The sequence below is a fragment of the Epinephelus fuscoguttatus genome, linkage group LG20 (assembly GCF_011397635.1).
Source record: "Epinephelus fuscoguttatus linkage group LG20, E.fuscoguttatus.final_Chr_v1".
NCBI classification, from domain to species: Eukaryota; Metazoa; Chordata; class Actinopteri; order Perciformes; family Serranidae; genus Epinephelus; species Epinephelus fuscoguttatus.
The window spans coordinates 17,636,001-17,655,083 of record NC_064771.1 but is presented as its reverse complement, the minus strand read 5'-3'; the positions used below and the strand labels follow the sequence as shown (position 1 = coordinate 17,655,083).

Genomic DNA, 19,083 nt, shown 5'->3' with positions numbered 1-19,083 from the left:
ACAAATACTGTTTTATTTCTGCTGTGCATTGTGTACGGTGAGGAGGGGGGCTGAACATTAGGTAATCATACAACCTCATCTCTGGAAGCAAAGAAGAGACATCAGTATTTGAATTTTCTCATCCTCTTAATACTTAATATTGAAATTTAAACACCACTGAGTTCATTAAATTGTTTTTTTTCCATTTTAAAATTTAAATTCATGTATTTGAAACTGAAATGTAAAATTTCTTGATTTGGAATTTTAAAAGCTGAATTTTAATATCGTTTTTTAGTGTTAAAAACTTCAATTCCATGAAAATTTAACTCTCAGAGTTTCAAACAGCAACACCCAGGCTACCCGGGGCAATCAATCACACGTAAAGAGCACAAACCAGACAACTTGTCGGAGCCCTGTCGTTCTCCCTGGTAATTTGGGTTTCAGTTTTCAAGCTGCTTCAGTTCACAGGACTGACAGATCGTGCTATGATACGCCACAGACTGGTTCAACTGCATTCAGACTCGACTTCCTATCCTGTCCTGGGTAGCCCAGACATTGCTATTTGAAATTCTTCAACTTGAATTTCTGGATTTGACTTTGACTGATAAAATTTTGAACAAACTGAATTTTTTAAATTATTTTGTTTATTTCCAAAACTTGAGTTTGTGAACCCTGTAAATAAATAAATAAATAAATATACATTCAAATTAAGCTGTTGAAATTGCAAATAAAAAAAACACAAGTAAAATATTTAAATGCAATAAATTCAGAGGTGTTTATATATGTTCACATTAAGTACTCAGTGGCCGTTAAAATTCAAATACCTATGTCTCTTATTTGCTTCTATAAACAAACCATATATCCTGTGTTTCGTTTTATCTAAAAAGCAAGGCCCTTTCTCAACGTAATTAATATTTTCTTCAGGCACTTCCCTAATCTTCAAAAACTGCAAAACCCAGAACAGAATGGTGCAAAAACAGACACTCTCAGATTCCAAATAAAGTGCAGCTGAATAAAAAAAACACTATTACAGTTATCTAAAGAGTGAAGGAGGAACACGCGACAGGTCTGTGACTGCTGATGGACTGAAGCACACAAATATCCTTACCCCATTCTGGATTCCATTTCTTTGATAAAAATATGAATCAGTTTAGATCTTTTTGATTTATCTAACCTTTTCAACAATAAACTGCACAAGGAAGGACAGAAATTAACCACATCTTTTGGTGTTGACAAATTAATAGATCCCCTAAAGGATGCCTGGTCCTCTAACCATTGTAACCAACTTAAAAAAAAAAAAAAAAAAAAAAAAATATATATATATATATATATATATATATATATATATATATATATAAATTTTTTTTTCTTTTTACAATGTACAATAGCTTAAGAAAACTTTATAGGATACACACTGTTTAAAAAAGGATATTGAGGACAGAAGGTGTAAGGTCATGCTGTTCAACTGCTGTAAACTCATAATACTGTAATGTATTTTTTGTAATTGGTTGTCTGCTTTCAATTAACCTTTTAATAAAAAGGGATGAGATTAAAAAAGACTCATCCCTGCTCTCCCCAAAAAGTCAAACTTCCCTCCTTCAAACAAAAATATTTTTTCTGGCTAATAATTTACAGTCCCTAAATATGGCGCTGATCTTGGAACTGTTTATTAGCTAGTCGGCAAAGTTAAATATATGATAGTAGGAATACAAGCTGCTTATTCAGCACTCTACTGTAGCTTATTTTTCTGATTCAGTCTGCTTTGACAACAAGATGAAGTAACACAAGGCTTGACTGTGTTATTCACACTTCCCCAGTCTTAACCATATCTGAGTACACTCCAGTGAGAGTCCTGAATCTGATTACCTGGCTGCTAAATGCTGTCGCCTCTGAACTGGTTGTATAATAGCAAGTGAGTAAGAACATCGGAAAATAAGACTGTGATATTGCAGTCTGTGTTTTTTATCAAGTAAAGTGACATAATGTTCTTGTTAGATGAGAGAAAACGGCATTAAAAGACATGGTCCTCATGCATGGTGACTTTTTACAGTTTCCCATTAAGTGGGACATAACTTCGAGGTGATAAGGTCGTAAATTTACATTAATGTTCGCTGTAATGCGTCTGTGCGACTGAAACATTCGTACAGTAGATGTCCAAAGAACCTAAATTCAGATAAACCTAATGATGTGTGAACGGCTCCACTGTGCTGCAACTCACAGGTGTGTACGAGTGCACAATATTTTTCAGCACTTTAAATCTTTGGCTTTAATGGGCAGAGGAACAACTGGGACCAACAGAAAACAAAGGCAGCTATAACTGTGCTGAGACCAGCCAAAGGTAGATTATTAAGAAATACAGAACGCTAATCCTCTGGGAACACTGCCGTTTATATAAGTGTGTATGTGGGTACGGATATAATCGTCTAAATGGGTGGATGTTTGCTGCACCTGTACCAAATGTTCCCAAAGCATTTAATCTCCTCACTTGCAATCCATTCAGGCTCTTCCAAGGTGAAACGTAGCTTGATAAAAAATGACTTTCAGAGTTGTGTGTATGCGAGGAAGAGAGTGATAAGTGTGTGTGTGTGTGTGTGTGTGTGTGTGTGTGTACCTGTGCAAAGGTGGGACGCTGTCGATGGTCTTGAGGCTGCCGCGCGTGGACACGACATTGAAGCTGTCAGTGCAGTCGCAGGAGACGTGGAGGTAGTATTTGGGGTGGCGGTTTTCCACCACCACTATAAGCCCCGCCCAGCCATGTGTCAGGTAGTAGCACGTCATGCCCTCGCGACCCTGAGAGCACACATGGATTCACACAAAAATGTGAGTAGGAAATAATACAACATATTTGTTGGCTTCTGTCCAAAGAAAGACTGCTTCATTCCTAGGACTGTAGTCGACCAAAGACAATCTTCATTACTTCTACAAACTCTTCAACCATTCCATTGGTTCATGGGGGGAAAACAAATCTGCATGATACCTCTAGATTAACTAAAGTAGTCACAGCGCACTGAGAGCACTCTACCTGGTAGCGTTGTGTGCCCACTAAAGTGTTTGCAGAGCTCAACATTAACATTTGCCCAGGACAAGTAAAAGTCCTCAAGCAGTTGAATCGGACAAGTGAAAAACAAATGTGATGTCTAAAATTATGTGATCTGAAAATGAACTGCACACTGTGTTTCTGAAGCAAAGTTATTCCAGAAGAGGCATGTATATAAAGATAAAGATTATAGCTTCCCAAAAGTGAAGCCAAAACATCTTGATCGCCCCCTGGTGGCTGGCTGCAGTAAAGGTCATAAACCCTGCCACGTCCTTGTCAGCGCATGGGACATAGACCACACTAAAAGCTCCAAGTGCACATCAAATTTAAAATAAATAAATAAAAATAATAATAATAATAATAATAAAATTCTATTATTTAAGTAGTCCTTATCATGCTGATGTTTGTTCAAGTGTTTTTTTTCTCACAAGTTTGGTTATAACTAGTAATTTTATGTTTAAAAAGGGGGACTGAGGTCATGACTGCGGCTATTTGTGCCAATCGGTATGCTCGCTATCAATGCTGCTGCTCACGACTGGTGGGACAAGTGTATGGGCAGGAACTTGATACCGGCAGAGATCGCTACTGTGCAGACTCTGGCTCCAAATGATGTCACCAGCGCAATATGGCAGCGACTATATCTGGGATATTTTGGCTTCATTTTTGTACTGTGTGGGTTACAGGAGATGCGTCATCCATCTTTATACACAGTCTACGGTCTCACCACCAAGCGTTGAACAGGACTGATGAGTAAAAATCTGACATACTGGACACACTATAGAAGTTAGCTTAAACTTAAAACTGCTAACAGTTTCAAGCTCATTGTGAGACAATTTTTTTTTTTTTTTTTGCCCAGAGGCTACCGTTAGCTGTCCTGCTGTTATAGCTATTTCATAAGCTTTGGAATCCAACCTTGAGTTGCAGTCTTTTTTGGAGACTTTATAAAATAAATCCTTAATAATAAATCCAACACTAAATGTCTTCTATCATTTTAATGCCTTTTTCCATGTTGAAAAATGTTCAGCTTTGGGGAAAACGCTGTGCTCATCACTGTCAATTTTTACCACAGCCATCTATTCATGGTGGAGGATGAGCAGGACAAAGACCAACCGAATGAGTGGAGGGATATTCAGTTGGTTGCAATCTACATCCTCACTGCTTGATGCCACTAAATCTCACACACTGGACCTTTAATTGTCTGTGAAAACAAAAGAGAAGCCTCTGTCCTTCGATGGACCGACACCAAAAACCGGTTCCAAATGGCTGAAATATAATCTGCTGCCTAACTATGATGTGTCTGCATTGGAAAGGTACACCACTGTGGTATTAAAATACTACTTTAAATGCCTTTACGACTGCGTTCACAATAACAACTGTCCCTGAAGGCGAGATGACTGTCATCTCTCAAGCAGCGGCTGCTGATCTCTCTTCTGGGGCCTGTAATTGTACACACAGAGAATACAAGTGCAGCCAAACTGCTTTAGCTGCTGTCCAATGGCCCAGTAACAGCATCCAGTAATCCCACACTGCACCTAAAATATATCCGCCAGCAACACGCAATACAAATCTCTTGTCTCACGACTCTGGACAGCTCAAATTACTTATTAATACCCACCCTCAAAATGTCTTTATTTTTCACCCTATTGTTAAAACACTTCTGTGCGTGTAGTGGCTGCCGTGCGCTCCCTAGTGCTCGGCCCACCTACTGTGAGCGGTGAATTCCTGGAGAGCTGAAGAGCTGAATGATTTAACAAAGATGATCTCAAGTGTTTAAAAAGCTCTGTCATCCTCTAAAATACCAGCCGATGTGACAGCACTTTCAGGAAAGCGCTGTTCAGGAGAGCCAGAATAATTTGCTTCCTTGGGTGTGAGCAGCTGCGTGTGTGCGTGCGTGTGTGTGGGAGAGATAATGCGCACACACTCACATGTGTAAAGGCAGAATAGGATTCAGGGCTCTGCTACGGAAATCTAAAGTGCTATCTCAAAGTGGCTTACGGAGTTGCAAGCGTTCTGCGGCTTCACAAGCATTATACTCAAACACCGTCTGTGTGTGTAGGTGTGAGACAGAGACGGCGCACAGAGACGTGTGCTTATTCTCTTGTTCTCAGGCGTGTATGTGTGTGTGTACATGTGTCTCACCTCGTGTCTTTCCCCTTTGTTTTCTGTGAGGAGGATGATGGCGTCTGCCAGCGTGGTGGCCGTCGCCTCCACCTGCTCCACCATCACCTGTCTGGAGCTGTAGATGGCGAGGATGTAGCCGGGGAAGTCTTGGCTGGGCCTCCGTGCTGCTCCGCTGGTGGGACTGGAGACTGCAGGACAGAAATACAACAGGGTTATGGGTTATTATGGGATGAACTCAGCAAATATTCATAAGCAACAAAAGTGTTGCTTGAGCATACTGTTTGTGTACACCTACTGGGTGTGGGTGGACCTCCCGTCCCGCTGACATTCATCTGCCAATGGTTGAAAGCGCAGCAGACCACAGCATACTCCCCCGGTTCCAGCATGACATCACAGCCAACAAACTTCTTCACCGCCCGCTTGCTGTGGGCCAACAGGCGGCCGAGAGTCAGCTTGTTGCCACTGCCGAAGGAGGCACGAAACACCATGATGCACAGGTCCAGTAGGTGGCTGTCGGCTGTGTCCGAGCGCCTGGGGAGGGGATGAATGAGTTAATGCAAAGCAGCAGTGAGGAGGCGGAGGAGGAGCTAAGTATAAAGGTAAGTAGTGTATATTGTAACGGACTGGTGTACACTTTACTCAGCAGCCGCTCCTGAGTGGACCAGGACACCATGTCCCAACAGCGTCCAACTACTGTGCTGCACAGTGTAAAATGGGAGCTCTCTGTCCACACTGAATCTTTTAAAAATGCACTTCTGTTAATGTCTTTTACCACATAAATATATTAGCTGTGCACTCAAGATCAGAGCTAACCACTTAAAATAAGTGTGAGTAGTCTATGTGCTGTCATCCTATGGTTGTAACATTATTTTTTAAACATAAAAACCACATTTTCTGATGTCGTAATAACATACATTATATCTAACAGCAGTGAGGGTCAGAAACCAGAATTTTTAGCTCCCTAAGGATCCCGCTCCAGCCAGCTGCCACCTTATAGAGGCTTTGTAGTTACATAGGCCAAAGGAGGTAAATCATTCTTCATTTTCACTTCATAAATTTGCTGTTCTTCATCATTGCAGCACTTTCAAAGTGAGCGACAAGAATTAATCGAAACATGTGACAAAAGTTCAGCTCAGTTAGGACGCCTCTTTTGTCAGCAAATCCAAAATGTCGCCATATTGGCACAGCTTTTGTTTTCTTGAGAGACTAAGGGGCTGTACACATGTTGCGTTTTTGGTGCCCTCAAATTCATCGTCTTCAATGTAGACGTGTAGCAGGCACGCTAAAATGCGTTCACTTTTGGAATGCAGCAGTGCACACCGCATGTCATGTGACGAGGAACAGCCAATCACAGCTGGCGGATAGCTTTCCCTTCTTCCGTAAATATCAGTCTGTGGTAAATATGGAAAAGTTGGTAACTTTGGCACAGGGCTGCCAGAGCTTTTCATCTGTCCCACGGACAATATGACAACACACTTAGAAACAGCATCTGGCAGAAGATCAGCTCTGCACTCAGGATTTCAGGTAAATAGGATTTGATATGGTGCTTGGCAACCTCAAATGCAACCTGTCGCTGCGCTCTTGAAAGCTGGCTCAAAAAAGGCACAAACGTAGCATCCAGCGCCGGATCTGACGTGGCACGTGTACGGCCCCTAACTCTGCCTTGTGTCGTCTCGTCACCCAAAAAAACACATGAACTCTCTAGTAAATAAACAAAATGTGCCCTGCTCCCTTCCAAACTGGTTAAGCTTATACACTGAACTGGACTGGCAAACTGAAGACGACCCAACTCCAGTGCAGAGGTAGCTTTTACATAGGAATGTAGGTATTATAGTGAGAAACATTCTTAGATTCAGTGTTAGGATTAAAGATTTGTACCATCTGAAATGTAGACTTTCAGGCAAAGGAGCTTGATCATACAGACAAAAAGAAAATTAAAAGATGGATAAATTAAAGTAGATGAAATCGAATTTAAGACATTTAAAGCGACCTGCAGATGCCCTGAAAATAAACAGCAGGAGAGAGACTTGTCCTACTTACCTGCTCCCCTCCTGGAAGAGAGCAAACTCCAGCGCCGTCCTTTCCAGCACGGTGAGGGCTGTGACGGTGACTGGCCCACTGGCCTTGCTGGGGAAGCAGCCCTGCAGCCTCACCTCCTGCCAGTCTGAGTGGATCTTACAGATGTCCACTGAGTCAAAGTACCTGTGGGAGGAGATGGTTGAGAGGATACAGCCTTCTTTAGTATAAATATATATATATATAGCATCAACAGAAAAAAAACGTCCATAAGGACCCATTCTTCTGAGACACCGAGGATTTGACTGGCTGCTCTCCGCCTGTCATGAGCTAAGTCTATTTGCATGCATCACAGGCAACTCTTTAACATTAGCATAGCCTCCGAAGGTGCTGCCGTGAAAACACCATTTACCTCGCTAACATATCAGACCTCCTCCTTCAAAAGACGGAGCCCCCAAGAGACATTCTCTTCCTCACTTTCAGTCTGTTTTTCACTGTTTCATCACTTCCTAACCCCGCTCTGACAACTGTCTTACATCTTTTGTCTCCCTGACAATCGGGAAGGAGAGAGAGAAAGAAAAGGTAGGCACGCTGAAGTTTTACTGTAGGTTTTGATCTCTAGAGATAAATATGTCTGCTGTTGAAACCTTTTGTTTCTCAGGGTTCAGTTGTTGTTTTTAGTGAAACAATCTGCAATGTTATTATTTATCAGCACCATCATTTATTTGTCCACTGGAGTCAATATAGGAGTCTCGATATTTGTGCAAGCAGCTGACCTCTTTTTTCACACTGTAACAAGTCCAGGCAGGCACATGCTGTACATTTGCCATACAGGACAAAGCTGAGAGATTATTTGTCTGTCAGAAAAAAACAATAAACAGTCAGAAGACAGATGGGACTCTGGTCTCCGTTGCACACATTTTTCAGGTTTGAGTTGTTCAGGTGGACAGCCACATTGATCCCTCTGGACGTACTGCAACTCTTAGTTTGTTGGACATGAGGGACATGAATAAAAGCCTGATACACATTTCATTTATCTTTAGCTGAACTTACTAACCTGGTGGACTTTGTGACAACGTCTATTTATCAGATGGTTCGCTGAAAGTAAGAAAAAACCTTTTCCAGGCAAGTCCGAGAGTAACCTTTTGGTAAAATCAGGTTTTTACAGAAAATATAAACACTTAGTGGAATGTTTTTGCTGGCAGGTCACAGTCTTCACACTTTGTTAGATTCTGTGCGTGGCTGTAATGCACTTATGTTTTCATTCAGGTTTATTTTTCTAACATTACAGTCAGTTATGTTTAAGGACAGTTCTTGGCAACAACCATTTGTGTTCCAGGTTACTTTTCAATCAAACTGTTACAGGAAACAGTGTTTACTGACCTCGCCAAGGTCACTGACCAATGAAATGGTCATGTATAAAAACACACAGAAGAAGAGCTGGAAAAACACCAGCTGACCCTTGATGCTGTGTGTGACTGAATGACAGGATTAATGTAATATGACAAAACACACTGAGAGCCATTACAAGTCTAAGCCTCTGCCGGCAAAGTCCCTGGCAACCGAAGCAATTACAAGAAAAACCCACACAACTGCATAATAACACCATGGTGTGGGAAACAGTGGATGACGAAGTTGTCAACAAATACAATGGACTGAAAACAACAAAAACGCCGTCTCTCAGTTTGCTGTTGGTACCAGATGGTCAGTAAAATCCACAAAGGCATGAAAATACTAAACTATCCATCACTTTTAGAAAGTTATATGCATCCATCCATCCTGGAAGGGATCAAGTATTCGGTCGTGTGTATATCTATCTGTCCGCAGCTAATCTGACAAACTACTGGACCCATCAGCCTAATATTTTGTGCACATTTATGCTCAGGAACCTCTCATGGTTAGATTGATTCACAATTTTTTTAAGAACCTGTTTTATTAACTGCTCTGTTTATACCCTCAGTGACTGCTACTACTCTTAAGTGGCTGGTAGGGGCTGCAAGTCATCAACAAATCACATAGTAAAAAGAATTTCCGCCAAACAACTCGGCAAAAAAATAACCTAACGTCCGAAGTTGCAGGCTACATTTTTGCCTTTATTGTGGTTTACACTTTGACATCCAAAGAAAAGTTTGGTCTAATTTTGAACCTGAGCAGCTGCAAATTAATCCCATACCCAGTACTGATTAATTGATTGATTGATTGATTGATTGATTGATCAATCAATATCCACTAAAGTTACGCACAATACGAGATGAATAAATCCCAGTTTTTGTTATCTTGGCTGGCATCTTGCCTGTAAGATATGGGAAGGCTGAAAGTTCAAGGCTACATTAGCCACTGCTAGCATAATAACATAACCAGGAAGATATGGAGGAGTTTTACTAGACATTTTGTCCGAGGTTTGTCTTCATAGCCTGTCTATTCTGGTTATGTTCCCCACCCACATGCCCCCAGACACACCTGGCGGAGATCTGCGGTGAATACACTTTTTTTTAGTGTCACCTGTTGTCAGTTAACAAAAGCTTTGATATTAGCTGCTCAAAACAGCTTTTGCTGGGTAGCTCCTTCCTGGGATAAATCATCACAGGAAGTCATGCATTTTACATTTCTAACGTGTGTTTGGAATGAACACAAGAAGTGTAGCGTTAGCAGCCACAGCCAGCATGGCTCAAATTAATTAGCAGAAGGAAAATATGTGCATCTGTCATGTGGGCACAGTGGGTGACTGTGGAGTCACCTCTGAAACGTGCAGTGCAAAAAAATAAATCACAGCAGTGATGACTTATCAGCAAAGATGTTGACAAAACATGACAGTCAAGTGTTGACCTAAGATGCTGCCATGCCTCCTGGTGGCCACAAGGGGGAAGAAAGGTTAATGAGTGAATTCATGTACAGTCTGAAAGAGTGAGTGACTTTCTGAGATGGTACACGTCTACAAATGAGGAGCTTGGAGGCAAAAGATGTTGTGATGTCATTGTTTTTGTAGCTTTCCTGGTGAATATAAGACCACCATCTCCTAAACAAATCAAAACTGAAAACTGTAATCAATCACCACAGGTAATAATGAACATAATCATACAACGTGAAGATTTCTGCTGTCCAAAACAGGCGTAGACTAAAGGTACAGCTTATCATGCCTACCCTTTTCATGATACTAGACAATACCTCACATTTGACATACAGAAATCAAGCAAACAAAATGTCTCTGTTAACTGGTTCTTACTTTATAAAGTCGCTGTACTCCATCCAGAAGACGCCCTCGCTGCTGCCATGAGCCATCAGCTCGTGACGCAGGTGCTGTGGCCAGTCTGTCCACTCGTCCGACCAGCTGCCGTTCCACGAGAAGCGACCCCACGGGTTACGCAGCCGCAGCAACCTGAAGCGCGGCCAGAGAGTTGACAGTTAGGGAGGGAAGATGATGGAGAGAGAGGCAGAGCCAAAAGCAGGATCCAGTCAGAGTGACAACAGCTTTCAGTCAACGCACTCTCCCCATCTCTGCAGACTCATATTGCTCCTCTTATGGATCATTGCCTACTTTTTAACAACCCATTTCATTTTACTGCCTCCTCCCTACAGTGAGAAACTTGGGAGGTATAATGGAAACCCATATTGGAGAGTCACCACTTTCCAGAAAAGAGAGAGAAAAAAAAAAAAAGAAGTGCAGGTGAATCGCTGTTTCCAAGCTGCTTTTCATCTCCTCTGGCTCCTAGCAGGAGGACTCCAGCTCATTTTAGATCAAGCGCTGTGGCCCAATCTTCCACTCAGATTGCTTTATGGCAGTAAATTAAAGTGGTTGTGTGGGGCTCTTGAGCAAATTACATCTGGGATTTACGGCTACTCTGAACCTCCTCTCGCAGGTAGGACAGAAGAAGCCTCCATTGTGTGGACTCACACTGCTGATCAAAGTGATCAAACTGCACTGGTGTGCACCTGTCCTCCACTGGCATCATGCCTCCACCCCATTTACCCATGAATCACTCAGTAAAGCACCGTCACAGAGTGTGCATCTGTTCAATCGATTCTAAACCAGAGATACTTATTTATGAATATGCTTTTTAATGAGTAAACACTTTTTAAAGAGCAGAGCATTAATATCGCAGCAAACCACTACCGTACTTGTTATGTAAAGACACAGTGGAGTGATGGTGCCCTTTATCCTTCGCTACTCTAACCTTTTATGTAGTTTATTGTGGTAGGCTAGCGTGCGTGTTAGTATCCAACCGGCTAGCTTATCATAATCACTTCGCACTGTGCTCACGTGGCGGTTAGCGCCGATATCATGATAGCATCGTCACAAAAATGCAGCGCTCTCCCTCTAGTTCCCCAGATTAACGCCATTAGCTCCGCATTAGTTAGCACCGTTAGCTGCTAACTGCCGGCTCAGCCATCTCCATTTTTTCAAGAGCCCCTTTAAGATGTTTTTTTTCCACATGAAATAGACCTGCAAGCTCATGCCAGTGCCAGTATGATTCACTGGTTTCGACTACAGCCGATGTGAATGGGAGATGTTGAAAGGAGGAACTGAAGGAAAAGTTTCAGCCATGAGACATGTCCGATAAAGAATCTGTAAAGGGAATAGCACTTATGGAGATTCAAGTGCTTTTCTCCATTCTGTATCTTTTAACTTTTCTTTTTACGAAACCCTTAATGTTAGTTAACAGAAATACATGACAGGATGCCGTTATTAGCTAATATATTTATGTTATGGCCTCCAGTTTTAATTATCTGAACATTCTTTCTGGGAACTCAGGTTTATATACCAGTCATTTTGGCATGGTAAGCCCTCTAAATACCACAATACCCATGAGTCTTGGCTGGCCATAGAGAAGCCAGTCAGAGGCACGAATTAGAGTTTAGTTGCAAACAAAACACAATCTCATAATGGCTGAATTCATCCAAAAATCATCCCATAACTCAAAAAATGGTTTAAGCTGCAGGTGTATTTTCAGTTCTCCACCTGCACACTAAGCAGAATTTTAACCTCTGCAATCTGACAATTCTTGCCAAAATGCACTGTGGGAGCTGAGGTCCACATCTCACTTGATGGTATTATGTACAGCCTTGTGCCTCTGACTTTTTAAAATCAAGGAACCTGATATTTTCCAGTGCCACTGTTAATTTTTTTTGCACTGATGACTCATTCAGGAGAATTTCATTTCCTATTCAAGCTGCGAAGTGCTCTTTCTGTCAGTCACCCTTACAGTGCCTGTGGAGAAAATGAATGGGACTTTCATGTCCTCCGCTTTTGCAGCTCTTTACTAAAAAGGTGACCCTGTTGTTTTGTTTTAGTGAACAAACAGTAGGGCGGGATGCCGACAAAGTGCAGATGGTAATTTAATTTGTTTCATTTAATTTTATGCTTATCTTTAAAGTGTACTTTCTTTTCTGTTACAAAGACAAAATGCATGCACAAAGGGAGATGGAGCAGGTAGATAGGGGTGCAAAGAGAAACATCGGGAGCTCACTGAAGGACAGGCAGGTTATCATTCTAGTTCACGTGACTGCATACCTGTAACCCTGAACATCTCGGACATCCAGGATGGAGTAGGCATGCCGCGGCCGCAGGCCCAGAGACTCATACACAACATCGTCCACCTTCATGTTGCCTCCTCCACAAGATGCACCCATCAGAAACCTAACAGGTATGGACAACACACCGTGAAAGAGTCAATAAATAACACAGCCCAGAACAAACTATTTTCAACTTTCATTTCATTCCAGCTTTGCATAGCTAATTATCTTAATCATGTCTTTACTAACTTAATCGCTATTTAACCAGGAGAACCTCAAAATTAAAATCTCCTTATCTTGGCAGCAATACACACAGTTACAGACAAACAACAAAAAACAAATATTGGTTATATCCCTGTTAATCTGTCTTCAGTTTGTGACTGCTGCTCCTTCTTTGTTGATGCAGTTTCGTCCCCCCTCTGTAAAGTATACCGACGTTGTCACGATTTTCCGGGGCCGTTCCCCCTTTGATATATTGAATAATACCACAGGTTTTCTGACAGATGGACTTGCAGTTTGGCCACAGATGATTTGGGCCCCTTTGGGGTTGTGTGAGTTGTCTCATGCTGCTTTGAAAGCTCACATATCAAAGTGCTGATTATCAGACCTCTTTTATTGCTGACATATGCTGCTAATTGGCATTCAGCACCTTTGTCGCTTTGTAAAACCTTTGTGTTTGTAGCTGCGATTAGAGAATGTAGATCCACTGTTTCTCCAACGAGATGTCTACTATTTTATCCACTTCCTGTACTGTACATTAAATCAATTGATTTGACAGTTGCAAATGACAAAAATAGCAAAGAAAATGCTCCTTCATGCCCTAATTCCACCAAAACTCCCCCTCCTCTCCTTCTCTTACCCAGCCTCCTTAGAGCTGAGCATCTTGGCCCAGATGAGGTCTGTGTCAATGGGCTCCTCCCGTGGGTTGGTGGAGCTGACCTGGAGCATCAGGGAGTCACAGGGAGCCCCCGTCAGCGTGGCAAGGCCCTCGATGGCGCGCCCTGCCTGCAGGGCAAAGTAGGAGCCATGGAGTTTGGCCAGGGCCTTTTCAATCAGCGCCACCCATAGCTGCTTCCTCTGGGCCTGGAGTGATGGGAAAGAGAAGGAAATATTTAGTCATGTCTCGGTCACGAGTGTAGTTCTCTTGTAACAGGAAGCTGTGTTTGCAGTGGGGCTTGTTTTAAGGAGTGGCTCTGAACCGGTTGGCTGTGACTCAAAGCGCAACGGTTTCTGAACACAGCCTGATAAAAAAGATGGAATGTGTTATTTATGATTTCTCATATTCTTCCTTATCTTAACATTTTGTTTGGGCATTTCTTGCATGTTTAGTCATCATGAAGGAAGGAATTCACTCTGCCATATCCTGTGTCTCCTCTGTTACCTTTATTTCCTTGTCTTCCCTGAGATCTAAGGTTGACGGTGCCAGTGTGTAGATAAGGTCTGATAGGTTTTACTCTCCAGCATGTGTGTGCTTGGATTGGTTTCCCTGTGTTTTATTTGTTGCATAATGCAATACTTAATTTGTCCTGTAATTGACTGTTGTTTAATTAGGAACAATCCTCCTCTGCGGGGTCCTTTGAGACATGCGTGTGATAGAAAGCTAGATAATGAATTAGCTTGAACTTATGTTAGGAAGTTAATATTACACTGATGTTTGGCTGCAACTCTATTAACACGGAGCGACTTAGAGACACCCTGCCTCCTGATAAATCTGAGAGGATATATGTCCGACATACTGTCCATCAAATGTCCTCGCTACTTCTCCCTGCAGCCTAAAAAAAGGTTTGAGATCGCTACAGCTCTGTCAGCAATCTCGTCGTCTTTTATTCCATGCTTTCTCTTCCCTTGTCAAAACCTGACGTCTGCATTACCTCCAATGTAATGTACTGTCACAGGGGTGTTATGCTAGCAGTGGCTAATGCAGCCTTCAGCTTCTAGCCTCAAGCAGAGATCATGAGCGGGTTACACATGTCTGGTAAGCTCAGTTCTTTTTAACTCCACACCCCCAGATTTATTTCATTTTCAGAGATTTTGACAAATAATCATCAGTAATGTGGACAAAAAGACAAATTAGGTTACGGAAAATAATAGAGCAGATCAGAAAATGACATCACTCTACTGTAATGCAGCCTTACAACCAGAAAAAGACAACACTTGCTATATTTTGATATCCAAAATCTAAGATGATATCTGATCATATCAACATATTGCCCAGCCCTACTTTCTTCTATAACCTCTATGATCTGGAAGAGGACAAACATTATATGAGCAGAATATGTGTGGACATTAATAGTATCTCTTGCACACTGAATATCTATGATTATCTATCTCCTCATCCATAACTTCCCCTTCCCCCAGGGCTCCCCACATCCCTCTCTCCTTCCCTGACCTGAGAGAAGAGGAGGTAGCCATAGTCGTCGCAGGGCAGCATGTCGTCCACCAGCACCGTCGTCCATGTCCCGTCTTTACACAACCGAACCTGATAGGCTCCCTCCGGGCAGATGGTCCTGGTGATCATCACCCTCTCCACCAGCTCCGGCCGCTCCGCCAGCACCGCCAGCGCACTCAGGAACCTGGAGAAAGATAAAACTCAATGAATCAGAAAATGAAACGTCGGATCAGGAAGGACAGATGCATGAATGAGAGGATGTGGCTGAAACAAAGCACAAAAGACAATCTGAATTAAGCAGTAAAACAAATGGAGATGCAAGGAAGTAAATGATGGGCTGATTGCGGCGGAAAGGTGGACGGCTGAATGGATGCCCGTTTCAGTCGAAAAGACAGGAAGGGATTAGGAATGTCAGCTGACTGAGAGAAAAGAACAAAAATAAACAGACCGACACACAGCCGTGAGACTAAATGTGAAATTAAAACATCCTTTTCCAAAAAAGGTACCTATTTCAGTTTTTTTCTAAACATAATTTGCCCTCATTGAAAATCAATCACATTTGATGAATCAAGCCTCTGTGCCTTCTGGTTACCTCCCCATTACTGTTAATTCACCCTGCAGCAAAGACAAACTGGCTCGGTTCCTCTAATTAGCTTGCGAGAGAAATTAGTTAATGAAAACTCCGGATACATCAGAAAATGCTAATTCCTCACAGAAGAGGAACTCGGCTGGGGACACGAGGATCCGACTTGAAAGGGATATATTTTAAAGCGAACATTAGTTCATCTCAAAGTGTGGAAAGAGATCATACAATAATGATGAAATGACTACAAACAGTTGAGGTGTGGGACAATGAGCTAAAAACATTTCGTTTTAAACGCTGCTGACTCATGGCTGACTCCACAGTTATCTGACGCTCGTTATTAAAGGGGTACTTTGCTGATTTTTAACGTTTGTATCTTAATAATGTGGGCAGCACAAAACACCTAAGGTGAACTTCCCTCCATTTTACCAGTGCCCAGATCTCCCTGCTCATCTTGGCTAAAATAAACGCATCAGCTGGCTCTATGGCTGCTGCTCAACCTACAGAGTGCATTTCCGCATTTTTATATGCCAACCACCACAAACACAAAGAGTAAAGAAGTGGATCAAAAGAAAAACCCGCCCCCCTCTCTAAGACTCAGGCCAAACTCAGATCAGATGGCAAAACTAGGCAGTGCTGATCAGATTGTTACTGCGATGCCTATTTCTTGCCTCAAATGTTTTCATATTTTAGTGTGCTGTTTAGCTGTAATTAGAGATTGTTTGTTACCAGCTGGCCACCATATTGTTTTCTGTGTCAAAACAGCACAGCTCGCATTACGACACCCACCAGCAAGAGCGAATATATGTCCAGTGTAGTGCAGTGCACTCTGGTAGTTGTAGGGTTTCTACCTCTTAAGTGAAAGTCCTTTGGTCATACAGCACCAATTACAAAAGTATTTGCATCTACGGCTGCGTTAAAATAATCGATTCATCCGATTCAAATCTATTTTCATTTGAATGACCCAATATCGATTCATAAAATCCATGATCAGTCTTTTAATATATGCTTTTTCCCGCAGATGTGTGAAGCTTTAACCTCGTAAATCTCGTTGGTAGGGAATACCTGCTCTTTTTTCTGTAACTGTTAGCTTAGTGTTTTTATGTTTTGGTGTAATTATACTGCAGCAAGAGCGCCACTTTTAGGCACACACAAACACCGACCAGACACCCCACAGTGGAGACAGAGAAATGACGATAACTCGAGCTGACGCCGGCTACGCTTGTTACTGTAAGTGTAAAAAAACCTCCATGAAGAAAATGACAGTTTTTTATCAATACACCTGTTAAGCAACATGCAAACACGTAGAAAAGTGATATTAGAAATGTCATTTTGTCATAAAATATTCAGTTTTATTCCTGTTCTGAATTCATTCTCTTTTTAAAATAATTCCTTGTAAAATTTACAGTATTAGTTGATTAGAGACTGAAATATCCCCAATCAAATCGATACTGAATCAAATGGAATCATATTGAATCAGAAATCCAATCGAATCAATTCAGGAAATCAGTGGCAATACCCAGCCCTATTTGCATCTTTCCACTGCACAGATAGCCTACTTTCATGAAAAGACTATTCTCCCAGCAGTAAAACACTTCCTTTATCTACCAAACTGCAGAGCTACTTTTGCCACTGGTAGTTCCGCTGTCACTGTATCTAACGATGAGAGCCATAACCCTTCAGACCAGCCGTCACTGTGTGTCAAAGACTAAAACTCTTTGTGTGGAGTTGGAAATGTGTACTATTAAAGCTGTATCCCATCTGTTCGGCGAGGCAGCTCAGCGAGGCCGATCAGCCCATTCAGGCGCTGATGAAAAACCAATCGGCTGCAAAGAATCAAATAGAAATCCAATTAGCCGTGTCATAATGTGACTCTAATGTCAGCTCGTACTCAAGGACAAGGGTGACTGGCACTACTTTCTTCTGCTGTCATTGGCTGGCTGAGGGGAGCGGGGCTGTTTGCTGGTTTATTAGGACAAGTCTGTGTGTGTCTGTGTGTGTGTGTGTGTGTATGAGTGAGAGAGAGAGACAGTGAGTTAGAGAGACGAATTAGGGTTACATCCTGTCGCGAGTGAGAGGATTCAGCTCTGGGGAGGGTTATTTTTGATAAGCTGTGTGTGCTGGTGTTGAAGCGAAAAGTTGTATTGGGACAACTTTGTGACTGTTCTTTGTTGTGTGTGCATGTGTGTGGAGGAAGATGGCGGATGGTAACACAAACACACACACACACATATATAAATATATATACACAACACACCCCAAAGGACGGACAGAACAAGGGCAGGGAGATAAAGCATGTGTCCAGACTCACATTCCCGTGAATAATCTTCCTGTCAGGTGTATCTGTACATCTGTCGCCCTCCTCCCTCTTTCATTTAATGCTCGCCTTCTTTTTTCCCCCCCCTGACTTCCAATTTTTCAGTTTCTCGCTTTCGGTTTCCTAACTTACTGTTTCACTGCCTCTCTGTCACTGTCTCCATCTCTGTGTCTGCGAGCTTCAGGCTGCAGTGCACATCCAAAGCAGACTCAGACAAGAATCTCACAGACATGTAACATTATCTGCTGTGTGTTCTGTATTCCTCTGATCTTTCAGGCACTGAGCAGAATTAATAGCTATTCTTGTTTGTCCTTGGTTAAAGGTCCAGCCTGGTGTATTTAGTGGCATCTAGTGGTGAGGATGCAGAAGTACAACTTCTCCCGTGTACCAAGCGTTTAGGAGAACTATGGTGACTAATGTGAAAACACAAATGGCTCTATCGAAAGCCAGTGTTTGATTTGTCCGTTCTGGGCTACTGTAGAAACAAAATGGTGGAGTTTCCAACAGAAATGGTTAATACCTGGAGTTTGTTGGCAAGTTTTAATGCCGATTTTGTTTTTCTTACTCTGCCTTGATTCCTATTGTGTCAATTTTATTTTATTTATTTATTTATTTTTTTTACATAAAATACACACGCGCACATGAGCATTTCCTTGTACCAGTTTCAGCCATGTGGCACCATCTTGGTTAAACAACCAATTTTCGCTGAATTTGCACTTCCCCATTTCGTCCAGGGTACAGTGACAGCGAAAGCTATCTAGCGGATGGTGAATCCTATGCTATGAGCACAATGAGCTATTGTGTTAGCCTTTTTAAGATTTTTGAAAGACTGATTTAAGACATTTAATACCAATTAAGGTCTTTCTTTTTCCAGACTTCTTAATGATCTGCAGGAACCTTGGAAGATATAAACAGCTCATTCTAAGGTAACAAAAACACAATTATTCCAAATTTCAAGTGATTATAAACCACTGAAAACACAGTGATGAATATTATGTTCTATTTCTACCAATATACCACCCTAAATCATACACACTGGATCTCTAAGTTATTAATCAAGGCAGACTTTTTCAAGGTCTTTTCCTAAATGAATGGTCTGTCTCTAGGTTGTCCCGAGTTATCTAGAGTGA

The 19,083-nt window shown here is 41.9% G+C and overlaps 1 protein-coding gene across 2 annotated transcripts in view; it reads right to left on the bottom strand.

Moving 5' to 3' along the window:
- Nucleotides 1-19,083, bottom strand: part of capn15 (calpain 15) — a 50,878-nt gene that overhangs the window by 4,858 nt on the left and 26,937 nt on the right. For both annotated transcript variants that reach the window (XM_049563500.1, XM_049563499.1), the window contains exons 4-11: nucleotides 15,054-15,237; nucleotides 13,524-13,747; nucleotides 12,663-12,788; nucleotides 10,377-10,529; nucleotides 7,178-7,339; nucleotides 5,433-5,668; nucleotides 5,156-5,325; nucleotides 2,591-2,769 (exon numbers count right to left, since the gene is read on the bottom strand). In XM_049563500.1, coding sequence (XP_049419457.1) covers nucleotides 2,591-2,769; nucleotides 5,156-5,325; nucleotides 5,433-5,668; nucleotides 7,178-7,339; nucleotides 10,377-10,529; nucleotides 12,663-12,788; nucleotides 13,524-13,747; nucleotides 15,054-15,237 — 1,434 coding nt within the window. The remainder of the gene's footprint in view (nucleotides 1-2,590; nucleotides 2,770-5,155; nucleotides 5,326-5,432; nucleotides 5,669-7,177; nucleotides 7,340-10,376; nucleotides 10,530-12,662; nucleotides 12,789-13,523; nucleotides 13,748-15,053; nucleotides 15,238-19,083) is intronic.